The sequence below is a fragment of the Kogia breviceps genome, chromosome 5 (assembly GCF_026419965.1).
Source record: "Kogia breviceps isolate mKogBre1 chromosome 5, mKogBre1 haplotype 1, whole genome shotgun sequence".
Taxonomy (NCBI): domain Eukaryota; kingdom Metazoa; phylum Chordata; class Mammalia; order Artiodactyla; family Physeteridae; genus Kogia; species Kogia breviceps.
This window is the reverse complement of record NC_081314.1, coordinates 31268717-31289674: the sequence shown is the minus strand read 5'-3', so window position 1 is coordinate 31289674 and position 20958 is coordinate 31268717. Positions and strand designations below refer to the sequence as shown.

At 36.0% G+C, this 20958-nt stretch overlaps 1 protein-coding gene across 22 annotated transcripts in view; it reads left to right on the top strand.

Annotated features, from left to right (window-relative positions):
* The window catches only part of TBC1D5 (TBC1 domain family member 5), a 567716-nt gene that overhangs the window by 356532 nt on the left and 190226 nt on the right, over positions 1–20958 (top strand). For all 22 annotated transcript variants that reach the window (XM_067033841.1, XM_067033850.1, XM_067033846.1 and 19 more), the window contains one exon: positions 1734–1906. In XM_067033841.1, the coding sequence (XP_066889942.1) occupies positions 1734–1906 (173 nt within the window). The remainder of the gene's footprint in view (positions 1–1733; positions 1907–20958) is intronic.

Here is a 20958-nt window from a genome sequence, read left to right as displayed (position 1 = left end):
AGGATAATGAACTAGACCTGGCACTTGAGCCAAATCTTAAAATACAAATGGGGGCTCCTCAGTGGAAACACTGGGGAGGGGATATTTCAGGTAAAAGAATGGCATCCCAGTATCTCTGGAAGCACAGTGAGAACAGAGGCTGACTAGATGATGGAAAGCCTTGCCGACCTGGCTAAAGAATTTGAATTGTTTCGTTTTGGTTTTCCCAGAATGAAAATAATGGGGAGCTATTAAAAATGTCTAAGGAGGGACTTCCCTGGTGGTCCAGTGGTTAATACTCTGCACGCCCACTGCAGGGGGCACAGGTTCAGTCCCTGGTCGGTTGGGGAACTAAGCATGCTGTGCGGCCTGGCCAAAAAAAAAAAAAAAAAAAAAAATGTGTCTAAGGAGGGCAATCTGGCATAATCTAATACCTGCTTTAGATAGATCAGCAGGCATTTTGGAAGATGGATTTAAAGCAGACTAAATTGGGAGGCAGCAAGACGAGGAGCAAAGGAATGCTTAGGGCCCCAAGTCAGGGTGTTTGCGCCGAAGAAGAGACATATACAAGAGTCTCCTGTGTGGTTCTGAGGAGCTAAAATTGGCAAACCAGGTATTCGTATTGGAGGATGGGTTGAGGTAGGCATGGGAAAGGCTGAACATGTTTTCGAGCGGAAGGTGATGAGCTCAGTTGCAGACCTGCTGAATTTGAGACCCTTTGGCAATCTAACATTCTTCGCCAACATTTGAGTGTGTGGGAAACACTCTAGAGTTCTAGGTTACGAATACAGATTAGGAAGTCTTTGGAGAATGGGTTTTGGTTGAAGCACTGTGAATGACTGAGCTCACTCAGGGAACTGCATATAAGTAGAGATTAAACTGAGACCAGAACTGTATGAAAAAGCAGCATGTGTGAAACAGAAACAAGAATTTGGACTACAGTAGACTGAGGATGAGTGATAGGCAGATAATCATGAGAGAAGATGCTCTAAGTCCCAGTACTGGAGACAGGTAGAAACTGGGAACTGAACATCAGAAGAAAGGTCAGACATAATATATGAGGGTATATCATCAGACTTGAGGGGTAGTTGACATTTACATGAAAGCATTACAAGGAGTTACAGATCTTTCTTAATACTGGGTGGCAGGAACGGAAGTTGCACTGCCCACATACATTTTTTTTTTTTAAGTCAGCTACATTTTTGGCCTGAAGAATTTAAAAACCTTTCTACCCAACTATTTAAATTGATTAAAGGACAGTTAGAGGATGTCTTCTTTTCTAGTACTGGTTTGCTTTATTTCTTGACTTTTTTATAGTTTTGAGAGCTCAAAGTAAGACAGTTTTCAATTACTTTTTTTCATGTTTAACTTTTATGCCACAAGAAATATATTTTCCTCAGAGTGTGCCATTTAGGTACTATGGCTGCTGCTGAGACAAACTGGCCATGGACAGATAGACTAGTGGCCACCACTACCTCTAGCCAAAATTATCTTATAAGATAATGTCACCAGATAAACCAGTTGAGGGAATACAAGTAGAAAATTTTTAGAAGATATTTCCTGGCCTTTATGGGCACAGTCATCTATGTGACGATCAGTTTATGATCCCACATTTTAAGCTTTTTTCCTGAGTTGGTTAAAGTAGTTGTTGGTTCTTCTCTAAACTTCCACTGATAAATATGTTCAAGAATGATATCCATGTGTTTGTTAACTTCACATTGAAATAATACATGTTCCATTTTTCCTGTGTTTAGGGGAAAGAAACGGTGATGACTCCCATCCCCTTTGCTAGACCACAGGATTTGGGGCCAACAGTTGCTATTGTTACTAAAGTCAACCAGATCCAGGATCATCTACTGAAGAAGCATGATATTGAGCTTTACATGCACCTGAACAGACTAGAAATTGCACCACAGATATATGGGTTGTAAGTATTCATGTTTAAATTTCAGCAACACCTAATTATGATTTATGGTGGTTTCTATATGTTTCAGCTTCATAGAAGTGAGAGTAAGAGCTATGCCTGCTACATTTCATTTCATATCTCCTTTAGTGTTCTGTGTGCCAGACTCTGTGCTCATTGCTTTCATATGTCCTATTTCATCTAACGTTACCCCTTTGTTACAGAGGAAGAAACTAAGGTTTACAGTAAACTTACACATATTGAACAGTGAAGTCATTATTCAAATCCAGGCAGAATTGGCTCTATAATCTGCAGAGCCAGTATAAAATAAAAATGAATGGCCCTTTAAAAAAAAATTATTGGGAATTTCAGGATGGCAACAGCAGATCATTAAACCAAGCATTCTGAGAAGTGCGGGGTCACACTGATTGTACACAGTGAAGCCAGCCCAGAACCCAAACTATCCTGTAAGATATTCATGTTCTTTCCATTTTATAGTGTGCTTATCTGCTCTACCCTCAGAAGTGCATTTCTAAAAGTAAGATAAATGTCCCTCACAGTGAAAATAGTATATTAATCATCTTCAACCAGATGACTTCTGTAACATGCTATAGCAGAATATGGAAGCAGTTACCCTTAGATGTGTGTGTGTGTGTGTGTGTGTGTGTGTATGCATTCGGTGGCTTATAACATGAGTAGGCAAATTAGAAAGATAGCAACTTTAATAAATATGAATTAGTTGTGTAGTGCTACAGACAACAAATGGATCCTTTAAACAGAAGCAATATGACATTTATGTCTGGTGCTGGGCAGTTCCCTGGTAGATATTTCCTGCAAATCCCATCTCTCAACTAGATAGAACATAGAAAATTGAGACGGTGTTACTGAGATATACATAGTAGATGCTCAATGAATATGAATTCATATTTCTGCTCTCCTGTTTTCATGATGCCTGTTTTCATTTCTGTGACTTAAGCTTGATTTCATCATTGAGAGCAGCTCCGTCATTCCCAATGGAAGTGAGAAAGTTCTGGGGAACATGGGTCCTCGGCAGCACTGTACGTTATTAATGAACTGGCATTTCTTACACTTCAAAGTCTAGCTAATATATTTGTGATTATAGAGTAAAAATTTATTCTAAAATACCTAGTGGCAAGATCAGGAGGCAGATTCTATATTCCTCTCTACTGTGCACTCAAAAGAATTGGTTTACTCAAATACAGAAATCCATTTTATAGCCTCAAGAATTTTTGCGAGTCTAGAAATTGGTCTTAAATATTGGAGAAAGAAACTAATGTCGGACACGTTGATCATTTCTTTGAAGTGCTCTATTGTTTGTTACCTCTTTGGCCAAGCTGGTGCTTCACATTACGGTGGTCGCGGCATGGACTTGGGTACAATGATTTATAACTAGTGTGTTCTGGTTTCCTTATCAGACATTAGTTCCCATCAGCTTTCTCTTCATAATAATGATTCATAGAGCTTCTTTGATATCCAGCCAGCACCTTCCCAATAAAATTCTATGATCCATGACAATTACTCTTAATCCTTTCAACTTTATTTTCAGCTGTACTAACAAAATTATGGCTTGCGGTAACCATAGTTGACTCAGTTATCCCTTTATTTTTGTATAGAATCTCATCTGCATTATCTAAAAATATGTAATTGTTTTAATCTTTGAAGAAGTCATTCATTCTCTTAATTGGGCTGTACTACATTTTATAGTGTAAGAGTTTTACTTTCTCATATCACTTATTAAAGTTGATTTTATTATTTCTGTTTGTGGGACAGTGTGGTTGAATTTTCCTGTGTGTTTATGCTACCCTAAGCTGTACTGCTCACCTGTATATTTCCTATTGATGACTGTTAGAATCTTTGGGCCTGAAGGATAATATCAGTATAATATAAAATAGCAGTTAGAAGCACAGGCTTTGAAATGAAACAGACCTGTTTTAACCACTTAGAGCCTTGGTTTCTTCATCTGTGTAATGGAGATGAAAAATAGTGGTACCTGCTTCATGGAGTGCCTATGAAAATTAAATGATAATATATAAAAATCAGTGTTCAGTTTGGAGTAATTCAATATATGTTTAGCACTGCTTCTGTTGTCATTATCTGTCATTATAATTACTGAATTAGGATATCATGGCTCTGTCAATATGATGTACCATGTGATTCATGAACCCTTCCAGCTCTGGCTTTGGCTTTCTATGTTTGCTTCACTGAAACATACAAGCTTCTACTTAAGTGGAAACATAATAGTTATCCTTTGCACCAGTGTTTCTCAAGAGATGGTGTAGAAGTGGAGAGTAAACTTTTAGAAACAGATCATAGTAATTTGGCACAATAATTTTATGTCCTTGAAGGTAATAAATTTTGTGGGTCTTTATCTCATGGAAATGAATTGAAATTGTTTCTTTTATATCATGAAAGTAATATTAATCTAAATAATTGCTGATGCTATTACTGTCTGTTGCTGTTGGGAGAAAGTTGTTTACATGGTAGAGAAAGGGTTATTTAGCAAAATAAAATTATATCCCATATTGAGTCCAAGTTTCTAATTTTAGTCAATCTTAGCAGTTGCATGATAAATTAAAATTTATTTAAATCTGCCCTCTGATATGGGTGTGGTTATCTTTAAGAAAATGATTTTATAATTACCCTGTTTTTAGAAGTAGTTTTTCTTCTGTTTTTTTTTGTAGGAGAATATATGTGGGAGTCTCCTGATGTAGCAGATATTCCATATATAAATGCATCTGTTGCATTTTGCTAATAAATGTATTTAACAGAATTAGAATTAATAATTAGTATAAAAATATTAATGGTACAAACATTGGCTAAAGTCATTCCAAATTAGCTTATCTTAATTTTAAATAAATTGATGATATTTATCTTGAAATATGGGAGTAAGACCCCTTGAAATCTTGAATGTTATATAATAATTTGCTTATTAATGCGATTATTTTATGTATTTTAGTGCATTATCTCCTGGATAATTGTAGCTCGTTTTTCTGTTAGGAAATGTTAAATCAACTTACTATTTAGGCTAAACAAAGTTAATTTGCAATTAAATATTTAATACTTTCTAAGTGATATTATAAAATAATATTTCCTAAATGTAATTTATACTGTTTTTCATTAATTTTATGAAAGATTACTCCTGTTGCACCTAAAATGAAATTTCTCTTACTTTAATTCAACTGATTAACATCTTGAGTTGTCTTTTGCTTGCCAATTATTGATAAGTATTAGACTTTTTAAAACTTAAGTTCTGTAGGGGCCTGACAGTGCATGCATACTAATTTCCAAAGTAAAACGTTGACTGTATCATTTCCAACTTCCCAAGGTAATTTCTAAGTGTTGCTGTTTGGTATCTTCATTTTTAATATGCGAATAAGAATGTCCTGTGATTTCATCACTTGGGAATTATTTTTGTGCAGAAGCCTCTAAAATATTACTGTTATAATTCCATGCCTGAGTATGTCTTGTTTTGAGTCCAAAAGACCCTTAATCACAGCAGATTCAAATACAAAGATTCAATACTGTTTTCTTAATACTTAATACTATAAATACTCTTTTATAAAAAGACCAAAAATTGAAGTTTAAAAATAACAGTTTTTGCTAGGCCAGAGTAACTGTTTTATTATCACTTTTAAATATATTGAATCTGTGTATTTTCGACTACATATTATACTTTGATATAAATAGAATACATAATAAGCATCTGTGGGATATGCAATTAATGTCACTTTTGAGGAAAGACCCTCATAACACACTTGGGCTTCGGCATTCTTAAATTACGAGCTCTTTACAGCACACATGGGATAGATTCCTTGTCTGCCAAATGTTTTTTATATATCTTTCTTTCCCTTATTTCCTATTTTCTGGATTAGCAGTTGTTTTGTTATGGTGGTTTCTAGTAATTTAATTGAGGAGGTTGTTGATTATTGATAAATAATCTGCTAAATTGTGGTATAGTTTCAGAATATTGATATCACATTTTATTCTAACACGTATCAGTGTGATTATGTATGACTACCAAGTTTTTTAAACTGATACTGGAAGTATAAACATAGGGTAAAAATATAACTCTCAGTCATCAAAGTCAATATAATTACCCACTTTAAAAATTCTCTCTCAACAGGTTAAGAAATGGCTTCCTATTCAAAACACAGTTAATGATTGAAATATTCTTTTCAATGAGCTTTATGTTATATATTAAACATAAAATGCAGAATGAGGGATTAGAAGGTGAAGAGCCAATGATACCTTTGTCATACAGCACTGGGCATTTGCCCCAAATTACTCCTTTTGAAAAAGCTGGCTTTTTTCCCCTCCTACAATATATGAAGAATTATGATTAAGAATTGTGGGGAAGAATAATAAATTATTTGAAATATTGGTTAATAATTGTTAATATTTATTATTTCCTGTGGACTAGGCATTGTCCCTAAAGGCTTTACATTGATTATCTTATCTATTCTCAGAGCACATTGGGATAGATGCTGTGATCATCTGCATTTTGTAGATGAGGAAATCAAGGCTTATAAAGGCTTATTTAGATCAACTAGCTACCAAGAAGCTGAGCCAGGCTTTGAACTCCTGAGCCTACATTCATACTCTAATTTGACTAGAAATATGAGTGTGGTAGAAAACTAAGGAACCCAAAGGTACTATGTATCAGATGGGACCATGAGTCAAATGCAGGGTGAGCAGGTAAGCAGCAAAGACCAGCCAGGTATGAGGCCCGAAATCAGAGGAGTCTTGTTAGTGGTGATCAGAAACCAGCCTGGTAAGGAGGAAATGGAGAATCAAAGCCACTGGAGAGCCTGAGAGCCATAGCCATGCCAAGAATCAGGACAGAAAGAGCACAGCATCTTCTGCACAAAGGTAGCAGCAGCAGAGATGTAGGTAAAATAATAAGCCATTGCCTGAGGCTTAACTCTTCTTGTCCAGGTCCAATACTGTCCTTATTTAGGTCAGGCCACTGGATAGAAAAATAAGAAAGCAGGTGGAGAAGGGGTGTTCTGCTACTTTAATCTTTAACTTGACCTACAAAAAGAGTTAATTGATGAAATAGAAGAAATGGAATCTCTACTGACAAAGTAATCATGAATTTTAAGATAGACAGGCCAGGAAGGAAATGCTGTGCCTAGTCACACGTGCAGAAATTTAAGAAAAGTACCATCCACACATCTTTCTAGGTAAAAATATACTCTTCCCACACAAAGGTGAATAAAACTGAATAATTCAAAAGGGGAAAACAGTTTCTTAAAGGACTGCTCGAAAGCAGTGTAACCAGTAAGATATGGTATTTACAACTGAATGCAGTTGTCAAAAGTAATCATCTAAAGAGCAGTCAGAATAATTTATAACATTATTTGGATCTTGGATCTACTTAATTCTAGTGAATAATTCAAAGTGGAAAAGAAGTATAAAAGTTTGCATAATTTATCACACGTGAAGGATATATACTATTTCATTGATATTTATAATCACTAAAGAAGTTTTTTGTTTTATAAAACTTCTATAAAATAGTATCCATGCAGTAGGATTGTGAGGATTAAATGAAAAAATATCATTTAGAGCACAGTAGTTGGCATGTTGTAAACACTCAAAAATGTTCATAGGTATTAACTTTCATGTGCTAAGTCCAATTGCCTGGCTCATAAGACTCACTAAGTAGTCATAATAACAACAAAAACAACAACAAGGGCTTGCAAAGGAAGCATAAAACAATAAAACAAGATGACAAATGATACTGTCAAACAGTAGGTATAGTACTATACCTAAGTGCTTTAAGCTCTCCTAATAAAAGACTATTCTTGATTGACTTTATGGACAAAATCCAACTACATGCTACTTAAAAGAGACAGCTAAAATACATTGATATGGTTTGGTAAAGGAATACAGAAATGGCAATAGTAATACCAAAAAATACACTTTGAAATGAAAACTTTGAAAACGAGTATTCTTTATTAATAACACATTCAGTTATAATAGCCTTGAATTTTAGTGTGTAAGATCTATGACAGCAAGGAGTTTGTCTGCCTTGTTCATTAATATATCCCAGATGCCTCCCTAACAGAACCCACTACATGGTTAAGTATTCAGTAAATATTTTTGAATCGATGCGTAAATGGGATGGAGGTAAAAACAGAGGAAGTAAAGCTCACAAACCAATTATATAAGGAACTGGTTATTCAAAATATCATTGTTGGAAAATCTGCTATTTTGAGGAACATCAGCTAATAATTATTTAAAAAATTAAAACTCTAAATAATTACTGGAAAACATACATGAAAATATAACTATAACCAGTCTTCCAATGACCATGGATTTTTCTAAGAAAAGTAGCAGTGAAAGACATTTTAGAGAGTAAGTTGGAAATATGACTACTCCAAAATTTCATTCCAATAAAATTCAGTGCAAAGACAAACTTTTTTTTGCAATGTACACAAAATATATAAAGAATATAAAGCAATACAGAATTTTGTATTCTTTATATAAAATAAAACCTTAAAATTAGTAAGAAACCACTTTACCTGTAAAGTAGAAAAATAAAGTGAACCAACAATGCATAGGAAAAAAAAATCAATGGCCAACAAATATAGTAAAAAGGTTTCAACTATTCAAATATTTAAAGAATTATAAATTAAGTAGCAAAATATAATTTTCATTCAGGTTGATTAGGATTGGAGAAAATTTTACTCAATGCTGGTATAATTAATTTGGGAGTTGATTGGGAAAGTGAGTAAATTACCTGATAAACTTGGGCTCCTTGGCTCATGGTTCTACTTTTAAGCTTTAAGAGAATCAGAGAGCAGAGTTCTATATAAAGATGTTTATCACAGTATTATTTATGATATGAAATGGGAACTAATTTCTAATAATAAAGGAAATAATAGGGTAAATAAGTCCATTTGATGAAATTATGCCATAATTTAAATGATGTATTTGTGGACTCTGTAATCCCAAGAGGTGATGCATATGATATAGTCTAAGTGAAAAATCAGGAAGAGAAACCACATATAATCTGTTTTCCTAGTTTTAAAAATTATATATATTTTAAATGAAAATTAGCCTGGAAGTAGTGTTAACACTGGTTATCTCTGAAAGGGAATAAAGAATTGTGTTTATTTTCTTTATACTTTTTGCTGTTTTCTCAGTTATCTCAATTTAATCACAGATTGATCTTATAAGATTTTTTAAAATATGAGGGCAAACATAAGGTACTTAATTACTGTTAGTGGGCACATACGTCAGTATCCAGAAAACTGAAATACTTTGAAGACATATTTGAACCATTATCAGTAATCTTTGAAGAATTAAGAAAAGTGGAGGTCATGGCAAGAATACTTAAAGTAAAAGAAAATCTCTATTTTAACATCTGCAGTGCAATAAAATGTATTTACCTCAATCTCTGACAATATTTTATCACTTTTAAAAAATAGATAATCTGTAATTATTTGAAAGGGAAATTATTTTATATAGATCCAGCATATGTTCACCAGAACAGTTTGGACAAGATAGAACTGCATTTTCTTTTCTGTCAAATTACCAGATTAGAGAAAAACTTTTGACTGAAGATTTTTATTTCACCATTTTCATGTAATATTCTTTTGATCAAAATGGAGGATTTGAAGATGGAGTGATACTGCATTTGGGCTGAAATGTAGCTTTACCTAACAACCATGTTCAGAGAGTATCCCTGAGTGTGCTGTGACCTAGGTGGAATGGGGTCCTGGTGGCCTGCCACAGGGCTTTGTTATTGGCCCTGCACAGAATCCCAGCATTCTGGGATTAAGGGTCTTTTGGAAGGTCACTCTTGTAGCTACTCATGAAATGCTTCAATCTCAATTGTACCATTCATATTAATTAATTGAATATCTCAACTTGACCAGTCCCTTGTTGGGGAGTTTGGTACCATCACAGATAGTTGCTTATTTCATGGCTGATTTGACTTACCTGTCCACTATACCTCCCAGTATAACATAACAGATATTTTAATTCCTGATAAATGTTAGGCACTTGTTCACAGGGTGCTCACAACATTACAAAGTGAAAAAATAAGTGAGGTTTGAAATAATGTAGAGTTAGATTAAATCATCGCTTTAAGGGCTGGCAAGATGGTGGAGAAGAACATGAGCTTACCCCTTCTTACAAAAACACCAGAATCAAAACTAACTACTGAACAAACATCAACAGCAAAAAAAAATGCTTGAAACTACCAAAGAAGATACCCTACATCCAAAGACAAAGAAGAAGCCACAACAAGACGGTAGGAGGGGCACAATCGTGATAAAATCAAATCCCATACCTACCAACAAACTGGAAAACAGTTATACCACAGCAGTTCTCCCACAAGAGTGAAAGTCCTGAGCCCCACATCCGGCTTCCCAGCCTGGGGGTCTGGCAATGGGAGGAGGAGCTCCCAGAGAGTCTGCCTTTGAAGGCCATCAGGGTTTGATTGCAGGAGCTCCACAGGACTGAGGGAAACAGAAACTCCACTCTTGGAGGGTGCACACAAGGTCACGTGTCCACCAGGACCCAGGGGAAAAAGCAGTGACCTCATAAGAGACTCGGGCAGACCTACCTGCTAGTATTGGAGGGTCTCCTGTGGAGGCACGGGACAGCTGTGGCTCACTGTGGGGACAAAGACACTGGAAGCAGCAGCTCTGGCATGTACTCATTGGCGTGAACCCTCCTGGAGGCTGCCATTTACTCCCCAAGACCTAGCCCCACCCAACAGCCTATAGGCCCCAGTGCTGGGACACCTCAGGCCAGACAACCAACAGGTGAGAACACAGCCCCACCCATCAGCAGACAGGCTGCTTAAAGTCTTCCTCAGCACACAACTGGTCAATAAACACACCCCCTGACATGGCCCTGCCCACCAGAGGGACAAGACCCAGTTCCACCCCCCATTGGACAGGAACTACACCCTCACACAAGGAAGCTTGCATAAGCCTCTTAGCCTCATCCACCAGAAGGCAGACAGCAGAAGCAAGAAGAACTACAGTCCTGCAGCCTGCAGAATGGAAACCACAATCACAGAAAGTTAGATAAAAGGAGATGGCAGAGGAATATGTCCCAGATGAAGGAACAAGATACAAGCCCAGAAGAACAACTGAGTGAAGTGGAGATAGGCAATCTACCCAAAAAAGAATCCAGAGTAATGATAGTGAAGATGATCCAAGATCTTGGAATTCCAAGAATGGAAGCACAGATCAAGAAGATGCAAGACATGTTTAAAAAAGACATAGAAGAACTAAAGAACAAGCAAACAGAGATGAACAATACAATAACTGAAATGAAAAATACACTAGAAGGAAACAACAGCAGAGTAACTGAGGCAGAAGAACGGATAAGTGAGCTGGAAGACAGAATGGTGGAAATCACTGCCATGGAACAGAATAAAGAAAAAAGACTGAAAAGAAATGAAGACAGTCTGAGAGACCTCTAGGACAACATTAAACACACCAACATTTGCATTATAGGGGTCCCAGAAGGAGAAGAGAGAAAGGACCTGAGAAAATATATTTGAAGAGGTAATAGCTGAAAATTTCCCTAAGATGGGAAAGGAAACAGTCACCCAAGTCCAGGAAGCACAGAGAGTCCCAGGCAGGATAAACCTAAGGAGAAACACCCAAGACACATAGTAATCAAACTGGGAAAAACTAAAGACAGAGAAAAAAAAATTAAAAACAACAAGGGAAAAGCAATAAATAACATAGAAGGGAACTGTCTTAAGGCCATCAGCTGATCTCTCAGCAGAAACTCTGCAGGCCAGAAGGGAGTGGCATGATATATTTAAAGTGATGAAAGGGAATAACCTACAACCAAGAATACTCTACCCAGCAAGGCTCTCATTCAGATTCAACTGAGAAATTAAAAGCTTTATAGACAAGTAAAAGCTAAGAGAATTCAGCACCACCAGACCAACTTTGCAACAAATGCTAAAGGAACTTCTCTAAGCAGAAGAGAAAAGTGGCTTATCTAAGCCACTACTAGAAACAAGAAAATTATGAACGGAAAAGCTCACTGGTAAAGGCAAACATAAAGGTAGGAAATCATCTGCACACATATATGACATCAAAACCAGCAATTGTGATGAGGAGAGTGCAAATGCAAGATATTGGAAATTGATTGGAAATTAAAAGACCAGCAACTTAAAACAATCTTATTTATATAATCAAAAGAAAGCAGGAGATATATTTGATAATAATATCAAATAAAGTAGACTTCAGAGCACAGAGAATTACCAGAGACAAAAGGGATATTACATAATGGTAAGAGGGTCAGTTCACCAAAAGGACTTAGCAGTCCTAAATGTGTGTGCATTAAACAACAGAGCTACAAAATATGTGAACCAAAAACCGATAGAACTGAAAGGAGAAAGACAAATCCATGTTTATAGTTTGAGACTATCGATAATTGATAGTACAACTAGACAAGAAATATAGAACTCAACAACTAAATATATCCTGGCCCATGAAACAAGCCTCAATAAATTTAATAGAATTGAAATCATACAGAGTATTTTTCCTGTTCACGGCAGAATCAGATTAGAAATAACAGTTAAGGGGAAAACTTTCCAAACACTTGGAAACTAAATAACGCACTTCCAAATAATCCCTGGATTGGAGAGGAAGTCTCGAGAGAAATTTTTAAAGATACATTTAACTGAATGAAATGAAAGTACAACATATCAAAATTTGTGGGACAGAGCTAAAGCAGTGCTAAAGGGTAAATTTATTGCACTAAATGCTTATGTTAGAAAAGAAGAAAACTCAAGTTAGTAATCTAAGCTTCCACTTAAGAACCTAGAAAAAGAAGACAAAATAAACTCAAAGCAGGTAAAAGGAAGGAATAAAGGTAAGAATGGAAACCAATATAATTAAAAAGTACAAAGATAATAGAATAAGAAGAAACAGAATAACAAGAAAAAGGAAACAAAAAGCTATTTCTTTGAAAATATTAATAAAATTAACAGGCATGAAAAAATGAGAGCAGGAGAGAAGTGGATATGCTTATAAAAGAGCATAGGAAGGATCCTTGTGGTAATGGAATATTTCAGTATTATGACCTTGTGAATGGTTGTGTATCCTGGTGGTGATATTGTACTATAGTTTTGTAGGATGTTACCCTTGGGGAAACTGAATTCACAGACTCTCACTGTACTGTTTCTTCCAACTGCATGTGAATATACAATTATCTCAGAATAAATTTAATTAAAATAATGTCAGTTTAGATGGCTCACGTATTTTGCCCTTTTTACAAGTTGGGTTTATTTATTTGCTTAGTATTGAGTTTTGAGAGTTTTCTGTATAATCTAGATACAAGTCTGTTGTTATTTGTTATTCACAAATGGTATCTACCTGTCAGTGGCTTGTCTTTTCATTTCTTGTAAGTATCTTTCAAACATTTTTCATTTTGGTGAAATACAATTTATCTACTATTTCCTTATCAAATGTGTTTTTGGTGTCATATCTAAGAACTCTTTGTTTAACCTAAGTTTTCTTCTAATTGTTTTACGTATTATATTTAGGCCTCTGATCCATTTTGAGTTAATTTTTGTATAAAGTGAGAGGTATAGGTAAAGGTTAATTAGTTAATTATTTTTGGCAGAGAATATCCAGTTATTCTAGTGTCATTGTTGAAAGACTATCGTTTTTCCATTCAGTTGCCTTTGCATCTTTGTCAAAAATCAGTTGGTTTGATTTGTACGGGTTTATTTCTGATCTATATTTTTTGTTTCTGAGAGAGAAGTGTTAATCCAGCTATAACTGTAAATTTCTCTATTTCTGAATTCCAGACTACTTAGGTAGACACCTAAGATTGAGAATTAGCCACCCAGTATTCTTAACCCCATACAAATGGTGCAATTTTCTTTTAATTTATGGCAAGCAACTCAGTTTTGTTTATTTCTTGGTACTTTTTGACACACCGAGAACATAATTCCAGTCATGCATATGGTATGTACAGACATGATAATAAAACTTTTAAATAAAGTAGGCTTATGAACTTCAAGGAACCAGTGATTTCCAGTATGACCTTGGAATGCTGTAGCTAAAAGGACTGTAACTATTTGGAAATGCAGTGTTTAGCACAGACCAGGACTTTTTGTGTTTGTGTGTGTGCTCCTTTCTAAAATTCGTCCCATGGTCTGAAATTTTTTCCAATTAAATGACTTCTTCCACTAGTGTTTTGGAACCTAATAAATATATTGGACTAGTGAAAACAACCAAAAAGCAAATGATGGCATCTTCATTTAATGTATTTAAGTTTTAAATCCTTCCAAAATATCAAGCTTCTAATAAGAAGTATTTACAGTGAACATTAAAATGCTTCCAATATATATAGGAAGTTTCTATCATAAACTTTTTAGCTCTGCAACTAAGACCTCATTTATTAAATTTTATTTATTTATCAAAGCAATTCACATATTAAAGATGAGTATGTTAATATATTTTCTAGAATTTCCTGGAAGTATGTGATTAAATTCACAGTGTTGAAATTTATGCTTCTGATTAAGAATTGAGGTGATTGAAGCACAAGACATACTAGACATCTGAGAAATACTGACATGCCGAAGGCTGCCTGTCCAGGCTCATGATGGAGCATAACCCCTGCCCTAGCACCGTTCTAGGTGTTAGGGATAAGAGTCATCCTTATCTTTGAGTTATACATCATGAACAGTATAACGCTTTGCCAACCCCAGTGTTAAACTCACCCACCAGACCCGGGTCAACTTCAGGTCATATCAGCATTCTCTAGAGGAACCCGATAGGACTGTGACTGCACAACTGTTGCGATGTCTTTAACTGAACATAAGTACAATGTACAGGAAAAACAAATATCACCCCAAAACTCAACACACATAAAATACCACCTAATAACAGTCATAAAAAAGAAAAGTTCTCCAGAAAGACATTGGCAGAGTTGTTTTAAGTCTTAGTGGAACAGTGGGATGTCTTCTTTAAGCTGTTTGGTTTAACAACATAGTGATATGACTGTAAATCCAGTATTGCCTTTGAGTCTGTTAGCCAGTAGAATACATTTAGATTGGAAGGGATGTAATTTTTGTCCTCAAATCAGAACTGTAGGTTCTAAAGCAAGAAGGAGAAATTTTTAGGACTTACAGGGAAATAATAGTTAAGTGTGGGTAAAAACCTTGGCGTTATTAATTAGCTTCTCATATTCAGTTTCTCTCCCTCATTTCTCATCCTTGGCGTCTTTATTTCATGGGTCTCTGATTGTTTTTCTATTCTCCAACTCTTTCCATAACCAAGTAAGCCAGAGGCAAATTGAATATCTACAGCTAATTGCGCTAATAAGCTCTTTCCTATTGCTATGTGGTAATTCATGTATGATATCATACTCCATTATTAAGTATACCTTGTAATTAACCTAATTTGTATCACTTACATCAGTGATTACAGTGTGTGTCTTTGATAGATCTCTGACCAGACTTAAGTTTCTACCCTTATTTTTTGACCTCTAGGGACTTGGCCTAATACATGTAAAACCTTTTATGGGAACTACTAGGACTTCAAACAGATGCCTGTAAATGTCAAATTTTCTAGAGAAGTGTCTCTTGACTAGCTTTTTAGACATTTGAGATCACCTAGTGCACATTTTATGTGAAAATCCTAGGTTATCTTTCTGACCTTTGTAAAATTATTTTAAGGACAGCATTTCACCATTACATAAAATTTTATATGACCCACGATATCAAGTTAGAATCCTGCCTTCCCTGACCTAAATGTTAGAAAAATGATGAGCTTGCTTAATGAAGAGAACCTCTTCCAAGCTCATAATTTCATAAGATGCTGTTTGACAAAGGCTGCTGATTCAATTAAGAAAATTCATCATTTATTACAGTCAGTTTAAAAGGGTAAAAAAATGAGAGCTCTTCTACCACAAACTCTAAGAAAAACTTTCCTTCACTAATAGTGATACAGGTTAAACATTGCTAGAGCATATTGCTTTTAACTTCTTATTTTTGCTTTTGGCTGCTTTTGATTCTTCATCGTATGTTTCTTTACCCCTCAGATTTCTTAATCTTATTTTTGTAGTTTTAAATACTAGATTTGTACCAGAGTTTAAGTGCAGGAAAAGAAATATTGTTTGCAATTCAGTTTGGCTTGTATATACACACTTTGTTTCTAAAATCTTCTTTCATTAAAATTCACCTTCTCTAATAAAAATAATGCTTTTGTTTTCATTTTACTTCAGTTATTGTTAGACATTTTTGTATGATTTCATATAATGATTTTTTTATACCAACGTACCACCTCTAAAAGGTCCTTATTATGACTTGAACTATAAATGGTATGTGGGATTTAAAAAAGAAGTCCAGACTTTGAAAAATAATTTTAGTCTTATTAAAATTAAATGTTATGCTACATGGAATTTGTGGGGGGAAATATGATACACTTTTTTTTTTTTTTTTTTTTTTTTGCGCTATGCGGGCCTCTCACTGTCGCGGCCTCCCCCACTGCTGGGCACAGGCTCCAGACACGCAGGCTCAGCGGCCATGGCTCACGGGCCCAGCCGCTCCACGGCACGCGGGATCCTCCCGGACAGGGCACGAACCCATGTCCCCCTCATCAACAGGCGGACTCCCAACCACTGCGCCACCAGGGAAGCCCAATACACCTTTTAAAAGATCTTAATTTAGAATAGATAATCATTGAAATAGACATAAGCCCTGATTAAGAGGTGTCAGAAACAATGTCAAGATGACCAGGACTTGGAGAAAAGACTGAGTTATGGTCTGAATGATCCCATCTGTGCTGAGCAGGTTCGGCTTTTACTAAAGAGAGCATCTGACCTAACTAAGTCACTGGGCCTTAAACAATTAAAAATGGTTAAAGCGTGAATAGTGACCCTTGTGGACACTCTCCAAAAGACCTAACATCCCCAGGTGTGAAGATGATCCATCTCCACACCAAGGGTGGGAGGAAGGGAAGGATTATTACTACAAGTGTATTTTAGTGGGTAGCATTTTATCATGTTGATGCCTAGTATATACTGTAGGCTTAGTTTATTCGTACTATTGATTTATAATTAAAAGGGTTTTATCTTATTTGAAGTAAATATTAAGAGAAAAATAATATTTATATGTTGTTTGTACCCCCTTACAAGTTCCCGAAGCTGATATCAGGTTCCGGGTTGCACTGAATGCTTGCGAAAGTTGAGTTAAAGTCAGATTAAGAGTACTTGCTTTTATAGGGTTGCCACGTGGCTTTTCTATTTGCAGAGCCCTTAAAACAGTGTCTGGCACATAGGAAACACTTTCTAAGTGTTCATTAAATTTGAAAATAATGATAAATCATAGCAAGGATCATAAAATTCTAGTTAAGACTGCATACCTCTAAATAATAATAAAAATGATGAATAATATTACTCCTTCAAATTGAAAATTAATGGTAAATGGTTCTTTCCAGAGCCATGAGTCTCCATATACCAAATTGCTCTGGTTTAGCCCATCAGTAAGTAGCTGTCTTTTCTGTAGCTTGATGGGCTCCAGGGGGGAGGAGGGCCTCTGCCTCTTGGTGTTCACGACAGTGTCAGATCAGTGCAGACTGTCTCCTAAGATGACTTTCTTCTTGTCTTTGAATTTTCACTCCCACTCTTCTTCTGTGGAAAATACAGTTTCAAAAGTAGTAATTGTGAGGCGAGAGGGATCAGTTACCTAATTGTCCTCTTCCGTAGGTTCTGTTGCTGGTGGTGGAGAGTGCACGGGCTGCCCAGAGTGCATCTCTAGGCTTGCTCCTGGCTCCCCTCCACCACAGAGGCTCCCTGCCTGTGCAGCTTCTTATTCTCTGTCTCCCCTCCTTCCTGAGTCTCCTTCCTGGCCTGCCCCTCCCTCATCACATCCCCTGCTCCGATCATGCATTCTGCTGGTATTAGGACATAAAGGCCAGAGAAAGAGGAGGAAGGGAGACAAATGAAACACAGAGAAAGGTTTTTTTAATGTTTGTCTGCCATGTATTTAAGCTACTGTCTAGATTTTATATAGTCTCACTGTTTCTCTTCTATCAGGCAACCCTGAACATTGACAACCTCCTGCCATGTCCCCCTTTTAAACTGCTTTAAGGATCTCTGGAGAAACAAGGTTTGACTGATTTCCTGATACCAATTCTACAGCCATAGGTTTAACATTTGCCTCCCAAGCCCAGCATTCTGGAATAAGGTCCCAAGACAGTGGAAGACTAGCCCATCTCACCCAGGACCACTGCTTCACAACCAAAGGGTGGGTCCCCGTAGTGTGACCTGACTGCTCCCAGCCAGCTTCCGACCCACATACGATTAGCCTTTTTATTATTTTTTAAAATTTTTATTGGAGTAGAGTTGATTTACAGTGTTGTGTGGGATTAACATATACACACTACTATATATAAGACAGATAACTAATAGGGACCTACTGTATAGCACAGGGAACTCTACTCAATGTTCTGTAATAACCTAAATAGGAAAAGAATCTGAAAAAGAAATATATATATTATATATATATATATATATATATAAAACTGGCCTCTTTGCTTCTGGTTGCTCTGTTCTACTAGTTGATGAGAAGTTTGGCTTTTCACCTAGCTGTTCTTAGATTTATAAGTTTTCTCATTAAGGAAATTTGATTAAGCTGTGTATATCGATTTTTTCTAAGTTTCTTTAGTTTAAGCCTTTCACTTGATTTCGTTAATTTTATGGGTTTTTTTTTTTTCAGTTTAGTGGTTTTGAAAAAATAGAACTGTTTCAGCCATCATTCATTCAGCAACCACTAATTATTAATAAACACTTACTGATATCAACATTGTGCTTTATGTTTGGGTATTTGAAGGATTATTAATTAGAACAGGGAACAGCCACTCTAAAAGGCTAGATGAGAACTAATAGAAAGAATCTGGGGGCATGGGCATATTTTGAATCAGCAAGTGGAAAAATCTTATATCAAAAATTATTTGCAAAATAGCTGGTTTAGGATTGGTGACTGCCTTTATCCTGATGTCTCAGCAGAGGCTCAAGAGTCCCCAGCCACAAGAAACTTGATGGATGAGTTGCCTTATGAATGAGAGATTGGACAAAAGGGCGAATAAAGTCCAATATTAAGGTTGCGCATCTTTGAAAATAACACAAATGACTAGCTTCATTCCCATTAAAAATAACCAAATTAATTTTTTTAAAAAACAATGATGATCAGTTGTTGTTTTTTAAAAGCAGCATACCCGTGTTTTCATATTGAGAATGACCATGGTCCTTCTGAAGCATGGTCTCTTTAACAAGTTTACACGTATTTTAATGAAACATTATTACTCAAAATATTTCTAGAACTCCCTCTTTGGAATTGTCATTATTACTAGTGTAGGAGCCACATTAGTAAACTGATTCATGGCTGTGTAACCAAATCATCAAAAAAGGTTTTGTCTAATGTTGTTTACCACATTTGGCTCTAATTAGACGTGTTAGTTACTTTTAGGAATAAAACTCATCCTCAAAACACACCACTCAGCCTCTCTGGGAGGTATTGAAAAACAACCTACCATGGCTCTAAATGAATCCTTTCATATATAAATTTTGGTATCTTTGTTTAAAAAAAAGAATCAGTTTCATTACTTTCTAGTCACATACTCCATGTATTTTTTTATGAATGTGTGGAAAATTAATGTTAAGTATCATACAGCAAAGCCAAGACAATACACTGATACTACTTGATGATGAAATTTTCTTCTGAAGTATTACTTTGAAGTAAAACTGTGGATTACCTAAAAGAGAATCCAGTCTGAGATGGCTGTCCTTTTCTGCAAGATACTAATTCATCCAATAACACTTGAGTGTTCTGAGTTTTGTTCTCTGCTTGAGCCGTTTAATGACCACAGCCTCCTGAGGGATAGTGTTCACTCTTACAAACAAATGGGAATGTACAGGAGCCTTGAGATTGCCATAAACAGAACAGGGCATTTGAAGGACCGTGGCAATGGGGAGAACAGGGTTCTGGCTCCCATAGTGGCCAGCCTTCAAAATAGCTGAGCCAATAGAGTGCTGTGCCTTCTTTTGAACATAAGCTGGAAGTTAGAGGATCTGGGAGACAATTTGGTAGAGTTCTATAAAAAACCTTGCTTATAAGAAAGCAGCTAAAGGGAAATGGTAAATGGAGTAAAATTATCTTGTCCCTTGGATTGTGAACCACAGTCCAGTTGGCCAGATTTGGATTTTTCAGCTATTGCCCAGCTGGAGAACAGTTCAAAACTATTTTCGATCATGTGATCCCATTGTGGCCAATTGGGTGGTTTGGCAGACAGCAACATAGTAAATATCTGTTCACACAAATTGTACGCATACTGCATTTGTCCATGTGCATTCTCTGCTTGTCTGTATTGATAACATCCCCACATAGACAGGTGGATAAATCGTGTGTATAGGTCAATACCTGGGTATTTATGCACAGTAATTATGTACTTTGATTCCTTCTAGGAAACAGAATTGTAGGAATAATCTAGTTAAATCAGTTTCTGTGAGGATTTTTTTTACTCCTTTTTTCATATTTCCTCTAGTTGTAAAAATTACAGTGATTACACATCATAAAGCCTATCTGTAATAAAACGCATCAGCTGGCCAAGGTTTTCATCGCTTACTCAATAATCCATTAATACAGCAACGCTGCCCAGGCATCTTTATAATACCAACTCGGAGGTAATTTTAATCAGCTAGACCAGCTGGTATTTAACAGCAGCTGCCGGAGACGCCACAAATATACTCAATAGCTGACATCTTTATTTGCAGTTTTTCAAGGGGAGAAGAGATTCTCCTGTGGTTACTTGTATTAAGCATTTAAAAGAAGGTGTAAAGTATATAGGGATTTATACCTAACTGAGCAGGGGGAGGGAGTAATGATGAAACAAAGGTGATAAATTCTATCAGGAGCAGAGGTTTGTGAATGAAGAAACTGCTCAAGTGAATAAGAATACATTGGCTTTGGACTTTAGATCTTTTTCTGAGTTATGTTTACACTGATCTTGGATATGGCTAGCAGTAAAAATGTGGTCTGCTGTGTAGCATCCAGATACTCC